Raw genomic sequence first — 21,798 nt, 5'->3', positions numbered from 1 at the left:
AGTACTGTCAGCAAATGGATGAAATGCATAAGAAACTCCGACAACAACAGCCAGCATTGGTCAATAGAAAAGGACCAATTCTTCACGACAACGCTCAGCTGCATGTCACACAAATTTTGGCACGAGGCCAGCAAGTTCAGGGGGAGGGGTTAAGTTAATTATATCGACCTCAGCTGGTACCTATTTTATTGATGTCAAAAGGATGAAAGGCAAAGTCAAATTCAGTGGAATTTGAACTCGGAATATAAAGACAGACGACATGCCACTAAGCATTTTGCCCAGCATGCTAACGATTCTGCCAGCTCACTGCCGTAACTATAAGAAAATATTAATAATAGAATCCTTATAGAAACAGGGGGCACAGATTTTAAAATTATGTAGCTTATTAAAGTATTTTAGAAATTTAAAAATATACAACAAACATTTTAATTAAAAAAAAACATTTAAAAATTATAACAAAATCCATTTGTTAAAAGACTAAAGTTGTTTGTCCTTTGCACAAGTTATAAGAGATGAGTGGGAAAGAGCATTGTTGTAACAGGTTATTTAATATCTAAAATATTTAAAAACTAATACTGCACAAAATTCTCTTTTGAATAAAGGCAGGTTGATGTACACTGCTGTCTGTAGGTAATTAATTACATTTGAATCATTTTTTTTAATTACAAAAATAATTTTTTTTTTTTCTATATTTTACATGGAATGTTTCTCAGAAATATACTTGATATTATAGTAAATATATTTAAGCTCTTTTATGAAATTCCAAAAACCAGTCACGAATCTTTTGTCGTGATATAGTTCCATCTGGTAGACGAGGGATTTCTGTGTGAAACTTAATGCCACCTCTCAGCTGCTTGTATGATGCTGCATTGTCTGGAAAAATAAATAGAAAAACCAATTTTTTAACTAATCCATCTAATAATCCTTTCTATTATAAGCACAAGGCCTGAAATTTGGGGGAATTGGGATAGTCAATTACATTGACCCCAGTGTTTCACTGGTACTTAATTCATCAACCCTGAAAGGATGAAAGGCAAAGTCTACCTTGGCGGTGCAGCAACGGGCGAAATGCCACTAAGCATTTTGTTCAGTATGTTAATGATTCTTTTCTACTCTAGGAACAAGGCCTGAAATTTTGGGAGAGTGGGGTGGGGGGGGGGCAGTCGATTAGATCAACCCCGGTATGCAACTGGTACTTATTTCATCGACCCCGAAAGGATACAAGGCAAAGTCAACCTTGGCAGAATTTGAACTCAGAATGTAAAGACAGACGAAATACTGCCCACATTTCACTGGGTGTGCTAATGATTCCATGCATACAGAGGTAGGACGGTTGACAGGAGCTGGCCATGTAGAAGACTATCCCAGGCTATATATGTAATGTTTTAAAAATCGAACCTTGTACGAAATTTTGTAGTTCTTTCTGGTCAACTTTCCTTTGCTGGACAACCAGAGCCGTTGGTACTTCACCAGCTTCTTTATCGGGCAAGCCAAACACAGCAACATCTAAGACAGCTGGGTGTTGTAGAAGAAGGTCTTCAATTTCCTCAGGAGAAACCTACAGAATGTAAACCAGATTGTTGATTAACAGCCCACTCAAGATGGTATTCTCTTCATCTCCTCTTGTATTTGCACACATTTACAAAATAACTTTCTGAAATGAACTTTCATTATGCAGCTGTGGAGTACATTTTCATTGCACATCTTATGTGGTGTTCTCACTACATAAATAAATGAAGCTTGTACAAAACGTACGTACTGCTATAATCTAATACATTTTTGTTGCTTTTCTTCAAATTTAATTCACTAAATCTCTTGATTTTGTTTTTGGATTTTACCCTACCAAATTCTGGTGCCACAAACATTTTAAGGACCACATTTAATCTTTTGATTAAATCTATATATATATATATATATATTTATATATATATATATATACACACATATATATATATATATATATATATATATGCATACAGTAATCCTTGACTATCGCAGGTGTTAGATTCCAAAACCTCCTGTGACAGGTGAAAATCCATGAAGTAGAATGCAACTTTGTTGCATTCTTTCTATAAACCCAGTCAATGTAGGCTACAGTTACAAGTTTCAAACAATTTCTTAGCATGAAAATACAAAACAAATCTTAAATGAAACATGAAGAAATAAGCAAGATACCTCACCTGGCACCCCTTATACTTAATTAATGTTTTGACTGTGTTAACAATTGTATAGTGTCCTTCACTGTCACAAGTTCCAATGTCACCTGAAATTATAAAACAGTAAAAATTCATTTCATTTCTGTTTCCTAAATGTGAGTAGCCTAAAACAAGAACCTATTCTGCCTCACTTCCTTCTCTCATACCTTAACCCTCATCTCCTCTTTGAATTTGTCAGACTGCAATCAGTATGATGACCTCACTGGTGCTGGTGGCATGAGAAAGGTACCCAATACATGGTATAAAGTGGTTATTATTAGGAAGGGTGTAGCAAACAGTACCAAATTTCTAAGCTAGAATTCAAAACTCTAATTCACAATTTACAAATCCTCAGTCTATTGTTTTCATCTGTTACACCAGGAAATTTATGACAATAAGTCGATCTCTTGATCTTTCATGAGTCATACATGAGTCAGAACTGATACAGTGGAAAAATCTTTTGTTTTTAGCTTGGCTTAGTTTAATTAGAAAAATATAAAAATGCATCAGGCAATTAATTCTTTTTCTTTGATCACTTAGTGCCTAACCAAAGAGCACATACCTTTCTTCCTCACTTCAAATATAGCTTGTCATATGCAACTCAAGAAGTATCATTCCTTCTATCTAGCTAAACTGTATTACTATATATATATATCTAGTAGTAACTCACAGATGAAGCTAAATGCCATATACAATGGGCCATAACAATAAACAATTGAAGAAGTTGCATTTTAAGATATTCTAACAACATAATAATCATATTAATAAAATAGCCATCTCAATAAGCAATTGATATTATTCTTCTTCAATCATTTATTTGATGCATCAATGCAGCATAATCATTACATATAACTGTTACAATTTGTTGACATTGTCGTTAAAAGGGCATTTGACTGTAGAAACCATGCCAAAACAAACACTGGAGCACAATGGAGTCCTTGGACTCATCAGATCCTGTCAAATCATCACACAGCCATGCTTGTATGGAGAATGGACATTAATTGACGCCACTGCCACCGCCGACGATGGTGATAACTATACATTGCACCTTAGAGTAATCCAAGGAATATAAATGTCAAAACATCAGCTTGATGCAGGATTTGGTGGAAATGTCTAGAATTTATATGTGTAGACATTGCTAGATTTTCCAGTGGTAGCTAAAACTTGTCATTGCCATGAATTCTATCAATCAATTGTACAGACATTGGAGAGAATTAAAAAAACAGCAATAAAAGTAGCTACTTTACTAAATTTTTCATTCAGTATCAATCAAAGCAAAGGTTATGCATTTCAACAGAAATATGGTAATAAAAGGTTTAAGGGTATACGTGTCTGTGGAATTCTCAGCAATTTAATTTAAAGAGTGGGTAACTCACTTGATTGAACATTGAATGTTCTAAATAAAAACTAACCAAGGGTCTTTCACCTATCGAGGGAAATATACATCTCTCCTTTCCCTAATGCTCCAGAAACTAGAAAGAAGCCTCACTCCTATAGGTTTTTAAGAAATTGTAATGGATTGGTATAACTATTTAATTGGATGCAAAATTAAAACACATGTAGCCATTAGTTGACATTACCTGTTCTGAGCCAATTGTCCTCCAAGAGCATTTCTTCATTATTGTCTCTGTGTTTCCAGAACTTAGAAGTGATACTTGGCCCACGAAGGCAAATTTCACCTTTTTGTTCGTCGGTTATGTCTGTCTTAGACTTTGAGTCAATTAACTGGATGGAGATAAAAATAATAGCAACGACAATCATTACTTGTAAATTTAGACAACACAATCATATCTGGAATAAAAGAAACTTATGTATCATTATCTCTATATATAAAAGTGATAGATACGATAACATAGCACACACACATTCTCTCTCTCTCTCTATGTATATGTATGTATATTCTTTTATTTATTTCAGTCATTTGACTGTGGCCATGCTGGAGCACCACTTTTAGTCGAGCAAATCAACCCCAAGACTTATTCTTTGTAAGCCTAGTACTTATTCTGTTGGTCTCTTTTGCCAAACTGCTAAGTTACAGGGATGTAAACACACCAGCATCGGTTGTCAAGCGATGTTGGGGGACAAATACAGACCACAAACATTTACACGTACATACATATATATATATATATGTGTGTATATACGACAGGCTTCTTTCAGTTTCCATCTACCAAATCCATTCACAAGACTTTGGTCGGCCCAAGGCTATAGCTGAAGACACCTGTCCAAGGTTCCACGCAGTGGAACTGAACCTGGAACCATGTGGTTGGTAAAGTCTGTCATACCGGCCATGACGAAGGGAAATAGCCCTGAAACTCGAGTCGCCTTTATATATATATATTTATATTTATATATTTATATATTTGATCCTTTATATTGAACACTCAATATTTCATCTACATTCAATACTTTCTTTCATGGTGCCATCCATTTTTATGTTATTTTATTTTATATTGTATATTGTATATCATATTATATATTGTATATTCCATATTCTATACCCCACATTAGTTCTGCAGGAATATAAATAAAACATAAAAAACAGACAGTGTTGGAACTCTTTTAAGCAAAATAATATATTCCTCTATACACAATCATACAAAAAAACCCCCACCTTTTTTGTATTTATTTTTACTCGCATATATATATATATATATATATATATATATATATATGATGATGATGACTCAGTCACACATACACCATGGAAACTGCATTGAAGCCCTGACCTTATGAGTCCTAAGGCTCATGACAAACCTCTACATACATACAAATTGTTGTAACAAGAAACAATGGGGAGAATCAAATTTATTTGCCACAAATTATTGACTTCAGGATTCGATGTGCAAATGTCCTGCATTTGTTGTAAGATCAGACTGGCTGCCAGCCTTCAACCAACGTGTACCGTAAGGTAGGTGAAACAGTAGAAATGTAATGAGAGGAGTGAGATGTGGACAGATGGACATTGTAAGAGGTTAGAACAGGTAGATAAGAGTTTGAAAAGAGAGGGACAATATGGAAACACACACACAATAATATAACAAAAAAAAGATGTTCACACTGAGTGGTTGGTATACCAAAGAAAAAAAAAAGAAAGAAAGAAAGAATGGAAAGGAAAAGAAGCAGACTGATATTTTGGATGAACCCTGTATCAAAAAAGAATAAGAAGTAAGAAAAGAAACAATACTTCTTTGAAGCACATGTGTATGATGATTTGGTAGCATTGTGATTTCATACCAAAGATGATAAAGCAGAAAATATGATTGTATGTTAAATTCAAATTACGATGAACGTAAACAAACAAACGAAGTTTGTTTTTAGAAGCGTTGAGATGTCTTAGAAAGTTAAAGAAGCGATTTTAAATTCTCAAATGCAGGATAATGTGTTCTGCAAAATAGGGGTAGCTTATCCTGTTCAGGCTATATTATTAGCATTATCCTGCGATTGAGAATTTAAAATCACTTCTTTAACTTTATATGATTGTATGTTTATAAAATCTCTGATGTGCTGTTATAATTGATGAAATAAATGGAAAAGAACCTACTTTGACTTCCATTCCAGGAACTGGAACCCCAACAGAACCATTCTTTATGTTGCTTGCAGGAGTTACCATTCCAACACCGCATGTTTCTGTCAGTCCATAACCTGAAGAAGTTTTTTTTTTAATCAAAAATCCATAATAGCAAGTAGACAAAATATGATGCTTGCATTAAATTTTAAATTTAAAAGGGTTGTTTTTCACAAGGCAGAAGACTGATTTATTTGTGACTGAATATAGTTAACTGAATTAACCCTAGTATCTCACTGGTATTTATTTATCAATTGTCAGAAATCAACCTAAGTGTCATTTGAACATTGAATAGTGAAAATTATTGAAAGAATATAATAAAGTGTACGGTTAATTATCCTACAGTCACAGTTATTTTCCTATGTCTTAAGTATCTTTGTTCAAAGTGAATATAGTTTAAATTCATTCATACCTTGTGAACCAGTCATACCATATCTTGTATGGAGTCTGTCTAGGGTACTGAAGGTGGTTCTGAGAAAGGTGATTGCTGATCAAAACTAATCTACCTTTACATACAGAACCTGTCTTTGAGAGGTACTCTGGAGATCATAAGTAAGATCTCCCTTCATGTTTAGAAGTAACATTTTACAGCTGGTTTTATCAACATACATGATGAAAAAGTTTAAACATATTGTCATTGAATAAAACTGTCTTTTTTTACTGCTGTCTTCTGGTCTGTTATATCAAATAAATACTAGATAATTTATAATTGTAGCAGCAATTACCTTGTCTTATATTTACTCCCTTTAGTTTTTCAGAAAGTTGTTGAATGTGATTAGGGCTCAGATATCCTGACTGACTTACAATAGACTTTAGACTGGAAAGATCAGTTTCTCGCACAAGAGGATGGGAGTTGAAAAATGATATCATTGATGGTGTTACCATTGTAAATGTTCCCTGCAAGGTTAAAAACCAATTGAAAAATTAATTATTTATTAGGTCTGTCCTGATTGAGCAGACTTGTAGCTATCCTAGGCATAAACTATAAAAAAAAACAAACATAATACATCTATTATGAGTGTTTGGTTAAAAAAAAATGAATCAGTGATAAACGAATCATAGGACATGAAATTGTTTCATGGTTGGAATAATATCTAAAGAAAAATTTAATCACATATGATCAGTAAATAATAAAATCATAACAGTGAAAAAGATTTTTTTGTTCACTGGTGTTATGTTGATGGGTACATTTATGTAAATCTATACAGAAAACTACACAGCTTCACTAGATAGATGAGCATTGTGGGCATGTTTTTTGCAGTCTAAGCAGAATCTTTGGCTGATAGCTGATTTGTGTTAATTTATCGACCCCCGAAAGGATAAAAGGCAAAGTCGACCTTGGAATTTGAACTCAGAACATAACGACGAAATACCGCTAAGCACTTTGCCCGACGTGCTAACGATTCTGCCAGCTCATTGTCTATAAGCTAATATTAAGTGCTTTTCCTGAAAATGTACTGCTGCAGCTAGGATGCATCTAATATGCCTGTGCAATATTTTATACCATAAAAGTCGGTTAAATAACTATCTTTTGTCCTCACAGGTGAAATAAAGATTGCAAACAAGCCTCATCACAAAAAATAATCGAGTGTACCTTGTATTTCTGAAAAGATTCCAAATATGACCGAGCTTCAAATCTGTTGAGAGTCACTATGGTGGCACCTTGTACCAATGACATACCGAAACCCATAACTAGTCCAGATGCATGGGTCAAAGGAAACACCATTACATTATGGTCTTTGCCTGCTTCGAATGTAATATAGTCAGGTTGTCTGAAATAAGTAAAATTGTGACAAATAAAAGTATGATTGTTCATAACAAGTAATCGCAGAAGGATAATATTTCAGCATTCACATTATTTTGTCAAAAGTAATACTTATTTTTTCACATTGTTTTGAATGAATCATGCATTATTTTATAGCTTTATGGCCCCTTGGGTAAGGACCTTTTACTATATAGCCCTGGGCTGGTCAATGCCTTGGGTGTGAATTTGAGTGACAGAAACTGTGTTAAAACCTCTGTGTGTGTGTCTGTCTGTGTGTGCATGCGTGAGTGTGTGTGCACACGTGCATGTGTGTATGTGTGTATGCATGTGTGTGTGTGTGTGTGTAGTTTTGTATTTGTGTTTGTTCCTCACTACCACTGCTTGACAACTAGTGTTGGTTTGTTTATGTCCCTGTAAGCTAGAAATTTGGTAAAAGTGGCTGATAGAAGTAAGTTACCAGACTTTTGAATAAGTACCGATGTTGATTTGTTTGACTAAAACCCTTCAAGGTGTTGCTCCAGCATGGCCACAGTCCAATAATTAAAACAAAATAAAAAAAAAAAGGTAAATTATGATCGTACCTCAGTGCCTCAATGGCAGCAATTAAATTTTGATGTGTCAGCATTACACCTTTAGGCTTTCCTGATAATCCAGCTGAGTATGGTAAAAGAGCAGTGTCCTTCCGAGGATTAATGTGTACATCAGGATAAGTAAAATTTGCTGATTTGAGTAGATCAGAAAATGGTCGGCAACCTTCAGCCTGTCCTAATACTATGGTTTCCTGCAAGGTGAGAACGAAAATAAAGACATCTTTAAAATTTCAAGAAGAAAATTTAACCCTTTAACATTTAATCCAGCATGTCTGGCCCCAATATTCTACCAATAAAAAATATTTAATGATTCCAGAGAAAGATTTATTCTACAAATTCTGATTTTGAAGGCAGTACCCCAACATAGTTACAATCCAGTAACTTAAAACCACTAAATAAATATTTGATATTTCCAGTGAAAGATTTATTTTTCAAATTTTGATTTTACCATGAGTAAACAAACAGCAGAGAGTAGTAAAAACGTAACAAATACCTGAATACCATTGGTTCTTTTGGCTGCTTCTTTAGCCCGAATAATACATTCTGGAGTGGTTACAATAAATTTAGACTGAGAATCTCTTAACTGGGACACGAGTTCTCCTACAAATAAAATCAGTATAATCATAATTAACAGAGATAAAAAAAGAAAATTTAGAATGGTAAAGTAAAAGACATATGATGGTATACATCAGTGCTTTCCAACCTTTTCCCAATGGTTCCCAATGGTGGAATGAGAACCCAGGTTCGAAATTTCCCCAAGACACCTGATGAAGGCTGGAGGGTATATCGGCCGAAACATTGTGTTAACAACAAACAAGATGAGGACAAATATCCGTCAAATGTAAATAAGGTACATAATTCCTCATCTCTTAAATATAGAACTGTACTTAGTCCTTTTGCTGTGTATTTTTCATAAGTCAAATGAACAAAACTAGACTGGTAAAAGTGTGCATGTGTTCATGTTATGTCTGTAGTACATGTGACAACAAAATTATATAACAAAAATCATGAAACCAAATAAAAAAAATGCAAGTCAAGCTGTTCAGTTCACAAATTGTTCAAAAATTGTAAAATGTTCTTGTATACCAACAGACAGTAAAGATTTCAGACCAAGCAAAATGCATGTATGTAGAAATGGAAAAAAGCAAAATGCATGTGTGAATGTGTGTTGTAATGTTATATTACAAATCAGTTCTTACCAACAGACATCTGTGCCATCGCTGGACTGACAATGCCACCAATGGCTGTGACTCCACAAAGAATATGAAGCATTTCAGGTGTGTTTGAGCCATACAAACAAACAACATCTCCTTTTCGCAAACCAAGACGGAAAAAGGAATTAGAAACTTTAATGGAATCTTTTTGAAGGTTTTCATAACTGAATTTCTGGCCAGTTTCACCATTTATCTTCATAAAAAAAGAAAGAAAGGAAAGTTTCTTAATGTATGCAATTTCAAAAGGAATATTCAAAATGCATTTTCTTTCATTCTACAGTCAATAGTTATTTATGATTATGGAATACAAGGTGCCAGGTGTATTTGAAGACACTTTATTATCCAGATATAACTCTCTTTAAACCAATTAAATGGGTTTTATTTCTTTCAGATCTCCCATGGAAGATAAAATGCTAACACAAGAAGTGAAAAGACAGGCAGTCATTTTTGCCATGTGTGTGGAGCACAGTGGTTTAGAAATTTTAAAAATTTCTAAATGTTGCAGAGTTGAAAATCTCAGGCAGGAATTATCAAAAACATGCGCCAAATTCTTTTTTATTGAAATATATTTGGTTTTTGCTAGATTAGAGTTGTTTTAGTAAATTACTAAACATGTCCTCAAATACCTCTTGCACCCTGTATAAAATATTGTTAATCATTGTATCTGATTGATTGATAGATGCTTATTGCCTTAAAAAGAATTGATTGATTGATACATGCTCATTGTCTTAAAAAAGAATTAATAATAATAATGATAACAATTATGATTTCAAATTTTGGCATGAGGCCAGCATTTATGGAGGAGGGGGCTAGTTGATTATATGAACCCCCATCTTAATAGCATCTTTTGCCACAACTATTAATAATCTGCCTCTCTTCTCTGCCAAAGGAAACAACTGGTGAGAAAATAATAATAATAATAATAATAATAATAATAATAATAAAAAGAAGTAGTTCAAATTTTGTCCCTTGAAATAGTTTTTGTGCATCAACTAAGGTAATCCCTTGTCACTGTTGCCCCTTAGAAATCCAGTGAACCAGAGTTTGGCCTGTCAGAAACCTGTAAACCAACACCACTGTTTTCCACAAATTACAATATAAATTACAATATAAATTACAATATAAATACTTATAATAGATGCATTATGAATTACTTACCAATGCTGTCTGGTGTTCAAAATCAGCAGTTTTACTCAACAAATACATAGGAAAGGCTATATCTTCTGGAAAACTAAAAGATCCATTGTGAAGGGAAGATTTCACTGTAGTTGATGTCATCACAGACAGACGGTGGTACAAGTTTAAGAAATGCCTTCGAAACATTGTTAAATCCTTTTTTTTTTTCCAATCTAAAATAAAAACTGTTTTCAATATTTCAATGAAATTATTTAATTTTACTTAATATTTTTAAATTTTCACACTCTTTTCAGAGGTCCACAAACAAACAAATAATATCTTTATCGTATATAAACTCTTCTCTTGTGCCAGCATCTAATTTTTAAAATATCCAAATTTAAGTACTCTTTACAGTGACATTTTCTCATTTTTAAACAAATACTTTTGAATGGAGAGTGTAAGTTCTGAAGAATGATTGAGTTTGTGTGTGTGAGTAATATTTATAACGTTTGGTGCTCCTTTACATTCCAAGTTCAAACCTCACCAAGATCAACTTTGCTTTTTATACTTGTGATATTGATAAACTTATACTGGTATTGACAGCTTTGAGTCTAGGTAAGAAATCACTGTATATACACATATAAATAAAGAGTAATGAAATTATTGGGAGTCAGTTTGTAGTTTTAGAAATTATATTTCCTAGAAGAATTTAATCTGTTATGAAATTCAATCAGTGAACTTTAGTTAACTGTAGAAATATGAAAAAACTTTGCTCATAACCTGTCACCGAAATTAATCACATCAACTCTGATCTTTATTGGTCACATGACTGCTTCATGAATCGTACCAAAAATTTAGTCCCAAATACTGACCCCTAACCATAGATAAACTAGATTACTAACACACCTGTTTATCTTTTAATAGAGGCAAATTTGTGGAGATAATCACTAGTCATTTTATTCAATATTTTCTCATCAGTCCTATATTTTGGACTGTAGACAATAAGGCCATATAAAGAACCTTATCTACATAAACTATTTGTATACTTATGGATTTAGAGCACAGAAAGTAAAAATACTTTGTGATTTACTTTTAGTTAGCAGGGTTGATATATCGACAACATTCAGATAAAACCTTTTCACCAGCTTATCAATAAAACTAGGTAGGCTACGAAAATGTATATTATTATTACACATTTAAACATTCACCTCTGTGTAAAATTGGTTCCTGTCAATATAAAGCTGTCAATTACTGCTTTGACAAGTTGGACTGACATTTCTTGGTTTAAGTAAACAAGAGAAGCTTCTATTTTTGATTGTGGGAATATATTGTTTTTAAGGAAAATATATATAAACTGCTAAAACAAAAATGTTCTGAACCCTAGAGAAGCAACATTAAGATTCTTGCTGTAAAGATTAAGAAGCAAATATTTGTAATTTCAGATGAACTACTCTATCTCTTGAGCAAGTGGTATCATCTTTTATCTTTGATTTTTTACTGGGGCACCACCTTGAAGGGTTTTAGCCAAGAGAAATTTGCTGAAGTGTTAGATTACAAGGACATAAACAAACCAGCACTAGTTGTCAAGTGGTAATGGAGGACAAACACACACAAACATAAAGATACACACACACATACATGATAGGCTTCAAACAGTTTCTTATTTCTTTACTGCCCACAAGGGCCTACACACAGAGGGGACAAACAAGGACAGACAAATGGATTAAGTCGATTATATCGACACCAGTGCAAAACTGGTACTTATTTAATCGACCCCGAAAGGATGAAAGGCAAAGTCGACCTCGGCAGAATTTGAACTCAGAACGAAGCGGCAGACAAAATACTGCTAAGCATTTCGCCAGACGTGCTAACGTTTCTGCCAGCTCACCACCTTCTAACAGTTTCTGTCTACCAAATCCATTCACAAGGCTTTGGTCAGCTCAGGGCTATAGTAAATGAAACTCACCTTAGGTGCCAAGCAGGGGAACTGAACCCAGAACCATACCTGTGCCTTGAATAAATATATTCCTTATAATTTTCTTCTTTTTTTACTTTTACTGTCAGCTTATTTGATGTTTATACACAACTTTAACCATAAATATCAGCTTGTCTAAGAATATCTTTGGTTATTTGGTACAAACACTTTCATTCTAAAGTGTTCATCTGAAATTAAAATGTCCTACCATAAGTTTATACGAGAATGTTTTGTTAACCCTTCAACATTCAGATGTATTGTTAATTTATTTCACATTGTCAAATGTATTGCTTATTTATTTCACATTGTCTTTTGAAAGAGTCACACATTATCTTGTAGCTTCAAAATTTCAATGGTGTGTTTGTATATTTTTAGAATGACATTGTAAGGTAGGTTTGAGACGTTGAATCTGTTTTAATGTAAAACAGGTAGAATATGGCTGTATAAAATACTAAAGGATTAAGCTGTATCCCAGTTACCAGCTTAAGAGAGACAAAATTAGTTATTTTATTAAATCCCCCATATTTCGAACTATTTTCAAAATTATCTGAAACACATATTTGTGAAATATATGCATTAGAAATATGTTTTAAAAAAAGGATTCAAGATGACAAAGAGTTTATTTCCAAAATACATTGTGACACATAAGCATTTCATTAATTTTGTTCATTTGTTTTTACTTCTCTTTTTCCATGCTGGCATGGGTTAGATGAGGCATTGTTTTATAACCAAGAGACCTTTCTTATTCTTAGCTGTTTTTCAAATAAGAATTATCTTATTCCATATATTTTCAAAGGTATAAAGCCAGGATATGGCTTGTTGACAGGAAAAATGACTGGAACATTCCTGCTTAAATGACTTTCTGATGATGTGAGTAAAATACATATGCAAGAACACAATTCCTTTGTTTCATTCAAAGGATCAAGAGGAATTAGCTAACATCAAGGAATATTATCTGAGAAAAGCTTTAAACAACAATAACAATTATAAAAGCAATTGATGGGGAGGATAAACCTACTGTCAAAGGCTTCTGGAAAAAACTAAAAATTATGGATGTAGTGGATAATATAGTTATGTCATGGAATCAAGTGAGGCCCTCAGCTTTGGATGGTATTCAGCAAAATATATGGCCAGGCAGTATCTCTGACTTTACTAGTTATTCATCAAGTTATTGTAATGCAAGAAAACTGTATAAGATTTGAAGAAATCATAGAAGATGGGCGTGGTAAAGTTGCCTGTTACTCATAGAAAATTTGTCGAAAGAGGAGTTAATGATGCTGGAATAAAAACGAGCTTGTGATGGAAGGTCTGCAAATTCTTTGCTGCAAACTACCCTAGTTGTGAACATAAGATAAACATCACAAAAAGGGAATCACAATAATCTTAGTTCCTACACTGAGTTGCACAGAGACGATGAACTGCAAACGAAACTAACTTTGGATAAGTTCTTTACCTCTAGCAGATACTGGAGATAGTCTACAATGCAAATAGGAGTACCTTTCTTGGGGCTGTCATAACATTATAAGTTCCTGGGCAAAACAATGAATTAGGACTCTGCATTCACAACCACATCGTACATGTATTAACACTGGCTCCCTAAATCTTGACTCCCTCTTCCGAGCAACTTCCTAGGGTACGCCTTAAACGCAAAGGTAAAGAATACGCACACCCGGTATTTAGGGTTTAGGGTTACACCGAAAAAGGGGGGGTGTACGTATTCTTTACTTCCGCCCGCCTTAAGACGGTATTGGATCTTCTTGCTCCCAGTAATTCCTTCTACATCACCACCTCTCACACAGCCACCAGTATCATTCGGGCTGAGTGTGTATTGTACTATAAAATCACTGCATTATTGTTTATCTCAAGTTACGGTAAAAATACTCAGGAACGCAAGATTGCGTAACGTGGTGGGGGTTGCCTGTATTTCTGACTTGAAGTTAAAACAGCAACATAAATACAACAGGAATGAAGCCAGTAAAAGAGTACAAAATTATTAACAACCTGAATTGGAAATAGTTTCCAAATATCGAAACCCCTTAGCAATGAAACTGTACAGTTATGACTGAAGTTTATGTTTACGATTAAAAGAAATTTACAAATGGTATAACGCTAATAAAAGTACTCGTTTAATATTCAAACTTCGGGCTCATTTTAGTGTACTTACCAAACGAGTAGCCAAATTTCTCTCAATTCTAGTCTTATGTATTGTATGTATATGTTCATATGAAACAACAAGAGAAGCGTCAACGTGACGTCTAGATATGTTAGAAACAGTTACCAAATCTATTTTCCTTAAATCGTAAACTTCTGCTTTGGGTGTGAAGCTTGGACCCTACGGGTAGCCGACACCAAATGACTGAAGCGGGAAGGGGGCGTTCAAGATGATTTGGAAGCTGGCATTTTGTGCGTGATGACAACAGTACGAAGACAACACATTCAACGACGGAAGTTTTAATAAGTTTTAATGAATAAAGTCATGTGAAATGTTGGAACAGACATGTAATGCGAAAAATTACCAAAAAGAAGAAACTGAAATTGAACGTTAAGTTACGAAAACAAAAACTGAACATTTAAATAAAAACAAACTGTAGATCAGTTCTTGTAGGAAAACTCAACGTAAACTACACGTGGCTGGAGAGGACAACAAAACAAGTAAGCTTGGCTTGTTACTATGGAAACAGGCAATCAGAAGTCTGTGGCTTCTGATTGGCGAAAATTACTCAAAATTTGCAAATATCAAAAGCTATTAACTTTTTAGTTATTCATTTATGACAAAAATGAATTTAATTTCCATTAATTGCATTCAAAACTACATCAATACACCAAATTTGAAATCAATTGGAACAAAATTGAAGGAATTGAAAAGTGAAGACAAACAGAAAAGATCCATTGGAAAAATGGAAACAGAACGAGAGTCAGTGATGGTAGTTGAACAGCAATAACTATAATATTTTGGCCATGTTGGGTGTCAGATGTGTCTGCATCTTTGGAGTCTGAGAGGACGAAAAACGGTCTAGCAGGCAACGAAGATGAAAATTGAGCTAAAACACAAGAAGAATCCTGACGAAATAAATCGTTGTAGCATGAGAACGCAGTGTGTCGGGCTGTGGTAGTTCGTGTCTGAAGCCCCAATCTTAGTCATCAGACGACCATATTCATTCATTGAAGCGAGTAACTAGATATATTAGTGCTAGAAATAGCAACCGAATCTAGTTTAAATCACACCCTCTTAACTGAACTTTGGGTATACGGTTAGTAGTGTGCTGATTAAAGAACTTTCAGTGTTTTTTTTTTAGGCTACCTGATATCGTCGACAGTTTTGATAAAAGTGTCACTGGATCTACCTCAGAAATTCCGAAGTGTTTGTTGAGTTTATGAGTTATGTATATAATCGGTCAGTAGGTCATAAATCTGAAAAGAAGCACACTCTAAGATATTAGAACAGTAATACTTAAGGTAGATGCTTCCAGTTAACGAGTCTGATGAGTTACCCATGCCGTTAAGAGCTTTATAGGTGTAAAACCAGTGGTCACTCTTAGACTGGACATAGTAAACAACCTTCTAAGTATATATAAAGCATATATAATTAGTCAGTGTTTCAATAAGTCCCCAAAAAGCACACTCTAAAAAAATTATTTCTACATTATTAAATATATATATATATATATATATATATATATATATACATACATACATACACACACATATATATATCATCATCATCATCGTTTAACGTACGTTTTCCATGCTAGCACAGGAGCGAGTCAGGCGGCCCTGGCATCAATCACATTCGGATAGTGCTTTTTACATGCCACCGGCACAGGAGCCAGTCAGGGGGCACTGGTATCAGCCATGATCGGATGGTGCTTTTTACGTGCCACCGGCACAGGAACCAGGCATCGACCACGTTCGGATGGTGCTTTTTACTTGACTATATATATATAAATGGTTTATCTGGTAACTGACCAGTGGTTGTGAAACAAATAAAGTCAACAAGTTAGAGGAAGTTACACCTCTCAACTTTGATTACAAAGTTCAATGGCTTCAACAATCCACTATCACTGCTGACACACATTAAAACTGACTCTCTTGGTGTAAATATTTCTTTCCTGTCATTTGTCATGACATCTTTTTTTGTAAATAATAAAATAAATATTTTGTTGTTTTGTCAACCAACAAAAATATCTCTTTGTTATAGAAACAATAAATAGAACACACTATACAGTACGAGAGTGAGAGTACAGCATGGGGGTATGTGGTTTAGGGGTCAGGGTGTTGCACTCGCGATTCTAAGATTATGGTTTTGACTCTTGGACTGGACGATGCATTGTGTTCTTGAGCAAAACACTTCATTTCATGTTGTTCCAGTCCACTCAACAGGCAAAAATGAGTAATCCTGTGATGAACCAGCATCCCATCCAGGGGGAATATATATATATATATCATCATCATTTAACGTCAGCTTTCCATGGGTTGGACGATTTGACTGAGGACTGGTGAGCCAGGAGGCTGCACCAGGCTCCAGTCTGATCTGGCAGAGTTTCTACATCTGGATGCCCTTCCTAATGCCAACCACTCCGAGAGTGTAGTGGGTGCTATTACGTGCCAGCGGCACGAAGGCCAGTCAGGCGGTACTGGCAACGGCCACGCTCAAAATGGTGTATTTTATGTGACACCTGCACAGGCGCCAGTCCAGCGGCACTGGCAACAACCTCGCTTGAATGTCTTTTCACGTGCCACTGGTACAAGTACCGGGAAGGCGACGCTGGTAACGATCACGCACAAATGGTGCTATCTACGTGCCACTGGCACGGAAGCCAGACAGCTGCTCTGGCAACGATCACGTTCGGACAGTGTTCTTAGCGCTCCACTGGTACAGGTGCCATCACGATTTCGATTTCACTTGCCCCAACAGGTCTTCGCAATCAGGTTCTTACTAAACAATATTTGGCTTTGTTACTAATTTAAAAAAAAAAAAAATTAACAAATGAGTGAACATAAAGATGCTCACAATTTTTACTTCTTTATTTGTTCAATAACAAAATGGACAATGGGCTCTAATGCAATACATTCCAATTCATGTTTCACTGGTGAATAGTATTTGAAGTTATAATGTTAGAGATGCTATCTTCTGCCAGGCTGGAATTCAGTTTTGTGGCATGTAGATTGAGATGAAAATGGAGAAAATTTCTTTATATGTGAAAAAAAAAGAACTATCATTCGTAGAGACACGCAATCATACAAATCTGCTTTTATCTTTGTTTTAATGAGTTTACAGAGATATAGAAATAGGAAACCATTGAGCTTAACACTAAATTTAATGATTATAAGTACTGTTGATAATAATGAGAGGACACAATCCAGAGACAGTAACAGAAACATTTTGGAGAATATAATAAAAGAAACAATGCTAAGGAATTTTAGTTATAAATTAAAAACTAGTAAAGCTAACACTTAATGCATCTAAAATCTTTTTCTCATTGATAGGAGCAAGAATGGCTGTATGGTTTAGAAGCTTGCTTTGCAACTATGTGACCCCACTGCATATCATCTTGGGCAAATGTTTTCTGCTATAACTCTGGGTCAATTAATGCTTTGTGAGTGAATTTTGTAAACGGAAACTGAGTGAAAACCTCTTATATATATATATATTATATATAAAATGGGCTTTGAACAGACCAACACTGGTTTTCAAGGAGCTGGTAATTTTCAAATCTTGGCATCTGAAGCAGCTGGAGAGACGATAGTTTGACCAAAATAACCAGCTATTGCAAGCAAAATTAAATATTGAAAAAAAAAAAAAAAAACACATTTAGCCAAATTTGTACATACGATAGTTTAACATAATAGCAACAAAGTGGTTTTCTCAAGATCAGAATGCACCACCAGTCTGAAAACTAAAACTGTGATTTGAGTATAACACTAACAATTAGGGCACATGCCTTCACCTCATGTAATTTAAATTATTAAAAACACTGTTCTAATTCTGTTTCAATTGATTTCCTTAATAGGCTGCCAGAAACGTTACCATCCTAGGTGTAAATGCTTGGCAGTATTTCATCCGTCTTTATGTTCTGAGTTTGAATTCCAGCAAGATCAACCCTGCTTTTCATTCTTTTGAGCACTGGGGTCGATGTAATCAACTTAACTTCTCCTGGGTATGCGTACAGAGAGAGAAACCTGTACCCTTCTGCCAAACTATGTCAAACCAGAGTGGCAGAGTAAGTTCATCAAACCAGTTTGATCCCAAGCCATTCTCTGGTGGAGAGAATATGCTGAAGCCTCTGTCCTGCAGTGGACTGGACATGGGCAATTTAATCCAATAGGTTGGGGTACTTATAAACAAGGGACATTCATGTAATCATCAGCTTATTTTCAAGAACTTGTTAAGTACCATCAGGAAACACTAAGAGAAGCTCAAGCCAATGATGGAACCTGTATGTGGCTGCCCAGCCTGCTAGAACTAGCAGCCAAATACAGGGAAAAGACATTAAATAATGTAGTGTTTCATAAGGTGGTCATGATTGATCACAGGTCGACTGATTCACGATTTCAAATTTTGGCATAAGGCCAGTAATTTTAGGGGAAAGGGTTAGTTGTCACATAAAATAAGTACCAGTCTCAACTGGTACTTATTTTGTCAAACCTAAAAAGATGGAAGTCAAAGTCGATTTAGGCGACATTTGAACTCAGAACATGACATGTCAGGAGAAATGCTGCTTGGTAGTTGATCCAATGCACTAATGATTTTGTCAACCCACCACTGCTGGATCAAGGGTGACATGAAGTTAAACAACAAATAGTAGCTAAAACTGTTAACCAATTGGATCTCAATGTCTCAGAGGGACTTCAAAAGTCATGAGCATAACCCTTTCCTCCACTCCAAAGATAATGTAAAACAAAAAAAAAACTTTTGTAAAGTATAAATAGCAAAATTAAGTCAAAATCTAATCTGTTTACATTATCTCTTTCTAGGGCAAAGTAATTTTGTTGGTATAATATCAGCATCATTTTACGTCAGGTTTTTCCAAGTGGGCAAAGGTTGGATGGGTTTACAAATTGTCATCTCTTATTGCAATCCTTTGTCATCTGACACACATAGAAAACCCATCCGTCTACAGAATTTATATTTTTAACGATTCTGTATTAACTGTACTTAATACATAAGATATTAAACAACGGTAGCCAATGGTTTTTAAAAAATCTGTTTTGAGAACTACTATATCTTCCTCATATTCATAATTATATACACACACACACACACACACACATATATATATTACGTGGCACTCTGTCAGTTATGACAATGAGGGTTCCAGTTGATCCAATCAATGGAACAGCCTGCTCGTGAAATTAATGTGCAAGTGGCTGAGCACTCCACAGACACGTGTACCCTTAACGTAATTTTCAGGGATATTCAGCGTGACACAGAACGACAAGGCTGACCCTTTGAATTACAGGCACAATAGAAACAGGAAGGAAGAGTGAGAGAAAGTTGCGGTGAAAGAGTACAGCAGGGTTCGCCACCATCCCCTGCTGGAACCTTGTGGAGCTTTAGGTGTTTTCGCTCCAAAAACACTCACAACACCCAATCTAGGTAAAATGTATATAGTTTCATTTTATTTTGGTTGAGTCCTTCTCATGCTACTCTGAATTTCATCTGTGCTCCTGCACATGAAACTCAGTGTAGCAAAAGACTGACTCAACCAAAATAAAATATTAGTCTCTCCTATTGATTTGACTTTCTTCCACACTAAACATCACACACACAGCGTTTGCTCAGTAGAACTTTAAAACAGTACATCGATAAAATGCAAACGAGTGGTAAATTAGGATTATAATTAGGACTACAATCATTATTAATCAATAAAATAGCTACCAGTCATATACTGAGGTTGATTCAATCAACTATTCTCTATTCTTCTTCATAAATTTATAGCAACGTTCCAATGTAAGAAATCCTTCCTATCAACAATTATTTGTGAAGACCAATGAGTCTATAGAGAGTAGTAGAGTTGGTTCTAATGTAATCTGTACTTGACTTAACATTTTTTTTTTATCCTGGAAGGATAAAAGGTAGTGCATGAACATAGATCAACAGAACTAAAAGTGCACTCTGTTATTTCTGTCACTCTGCCACAATAATGAAAAACAATAAAGAGAAATCTTTATTTATAAGGTTTATAATAATTTAGATGATAGATTGAAGAGAACAACTTGTAAGCAGGTAAAACTCAGAACAGTACAATTTGCATAAGATTATCATCAAATTTTCAATGTTCCCTGCTGTTTGACAGTCTATGTTAATTTAAAATATATGACCTATTACATACAATAAAACTGTACAACTAAGAAAGTATTGGAAAAAAATCATTATATTACTTTAAATGAAAATGCTGTGGTCTTCAAAAAGATCTTTAAATATAAAGGTGATTTTCAATATTTTTATTTGCAGTGTGTGTGTGTGTATGTGAGGTTTATAATAAAACTAATGTTGATGTGAATGTAATTCTTGTTAAGAGACATGGAGCATTCAAATTGCACATGTTGGTAGGGTAACTTACTTTACAGAAAATATTCTTTCTCTTCTTTTTTTTTTTATTGAAAGCAAAAGTAAAGTTCCTGATGAAAGAAGGGTATAGGCTGTTCAATATCCACAGGATGCTACAGGTTGTTTATAAAGATGATACCACTGACAAATATGCATGTGTATACATACATTATATATATAAATATATATATATAACCTTTTCCTCCTTTCCTCATATAGTGGATTGTACAAAACATGATATAGAACTATATGAGACTGGCTTAAAGTCTCTCTTAACTACCTCCACACATTTAAAAAAAAAAATTCTTTTCATAAAAGCACTATTCTGTTAGGAGCTTCAATGCAAGTTATTGGAAATTTAGTTAAAATACTTTAAAACCAAAATGAGTTTTTCTCACCTTGACTAGCAACTCTGAAGTTCACTAAAATAAATCAACTAAGAAAAAAAATGATGTCCACAAAACTAGCAGATGAATAATCTTGGAGTAGATGAAAGAAATATTTCATAAATACGTATTGGAAGAGAACAATGTGTAGAAAATATTGTTTTGAAGGTCATACCAACAACAGTAATGGTATTTTAATTTTAAATATATATTTAAAGAAATACAAAGATAAGAAAGCAAATAAAAGATTTGGAGTGCAATTATTTTGGAATATTGGTTCAGCAAATAAAGAAAAACAACAACTTGAAATGAACAACATAAATAAAATTCAACAAAGAGTTATTTTTAAATTATACTTTTTCGTAAAATATCACTACTCAATTTTGAGCTTTGGAACAAACAAATATTAAAAATGAATCAGGAAAAAAAAATCATAAA

The 21,798-nt window shown here is 34.3% G+C and overlaps 1 protein-coding gene across 7 annotated transcripts; it reads right to left on the bottom strand.

The window, feature by feature from the left end:
• Nucleotides 1–410: 410 nt before the first annotated feature.
• On the bottom strand, nucleotides 411–14,726 carry LOC106877149 (putative 4-coumarate--CoA ligase 1). 7 transcript variants are annotated; one of them, XM_014925957.3, is made up of 12 exons: nucleotides 14,588–14,726; nucleotides 10,491–10,681; nucleotides 9,318–9,525; nucleotides 8,612–8,718; nucleotides 8,110–8,309; nucleotides 7,358–7,535; nucleotides 6,489–6,660; nucleotides 5,740–5,840; nucleotides 3,776–3,920; nucleotides 2,181–2,263; nucleotides 1,399–1,558; nucleotides 411–873 (listed from the first exon to the last, which is right to left on the bottom strand). In XM_014925957.3, the coding sequence occupies exons 2-12, from the start codon at nucleotides 10,653–10,655 to the stop codon at nucleotides 743–745; spliced, it is 1,650 nt and encodes a 549-aa protein (XP_014781443.1). In that variant the 5' UTR covers nucleotides 10,656–10,681; nucleotides 14,588–14,726; the 3' UTR covers nucleotides 411–742. The 7 variants fall into 7 exon arrangements, with proteins under 7 accessions (XP_014781443.1, XP_014781442.1, XP_089215465.1 ...); XM_014925956.3 differs by having other exon boundaries at nucleotides 10,491–10,693; nucleotides 14,588–14,723; XM_089359339.1 differs by lacking the exon at nucleotides 14,588–14,726 and adding an exon at nucleotides 13,921–14,046.
• Nucleotides 14,727–21,798: the final 7,072 nt, after the last annotated feature.

The sequence above is a fragment of the Octopus bimaculoides genome, chromosome 11 (genome assembly GCF_046866305.1).
Source record: "Octopus bimaculoides isolate indiv1 chromosome 11, ASM4686630v1, whole genome shotgun sequence".
Lineage (NCBI taxonomy): Eukaryota > Metazoa > Mollusca > Cephalopoda > Octopoda > Octopodidae > Octopus > Octopus bimaculoides.
Note: the sequence above shows the minus strand (reverse complement) of the source record. Positions and strands in the feature narration are given on the sequence as shown.

Bases quoted from the DNA above. Each gene is read 5' to 3' on its own strand.
- LOC106877149 (XM_014925957.3), bottom strand. From the start codon at position 10,655: ATGTTTCGAAGGCATTTCTTAAACTTGTACCACCGTCTGTCTGTGATG. The intron at 8,310-8,611 runs GTATTTGTTACG...CTCACCTTGCAG, and splicing joins AAAGAACCAATGGTATTCAG to GAAACCATAGTATTAGGACA. The intron at 3,921-5,739 runs GTAGGTTCTTTT...ATCTCCATCCAG, and splicing joins TTCCTGGAATGGAAGTCAAA to TTAATTGACTCAAAGTCTAA.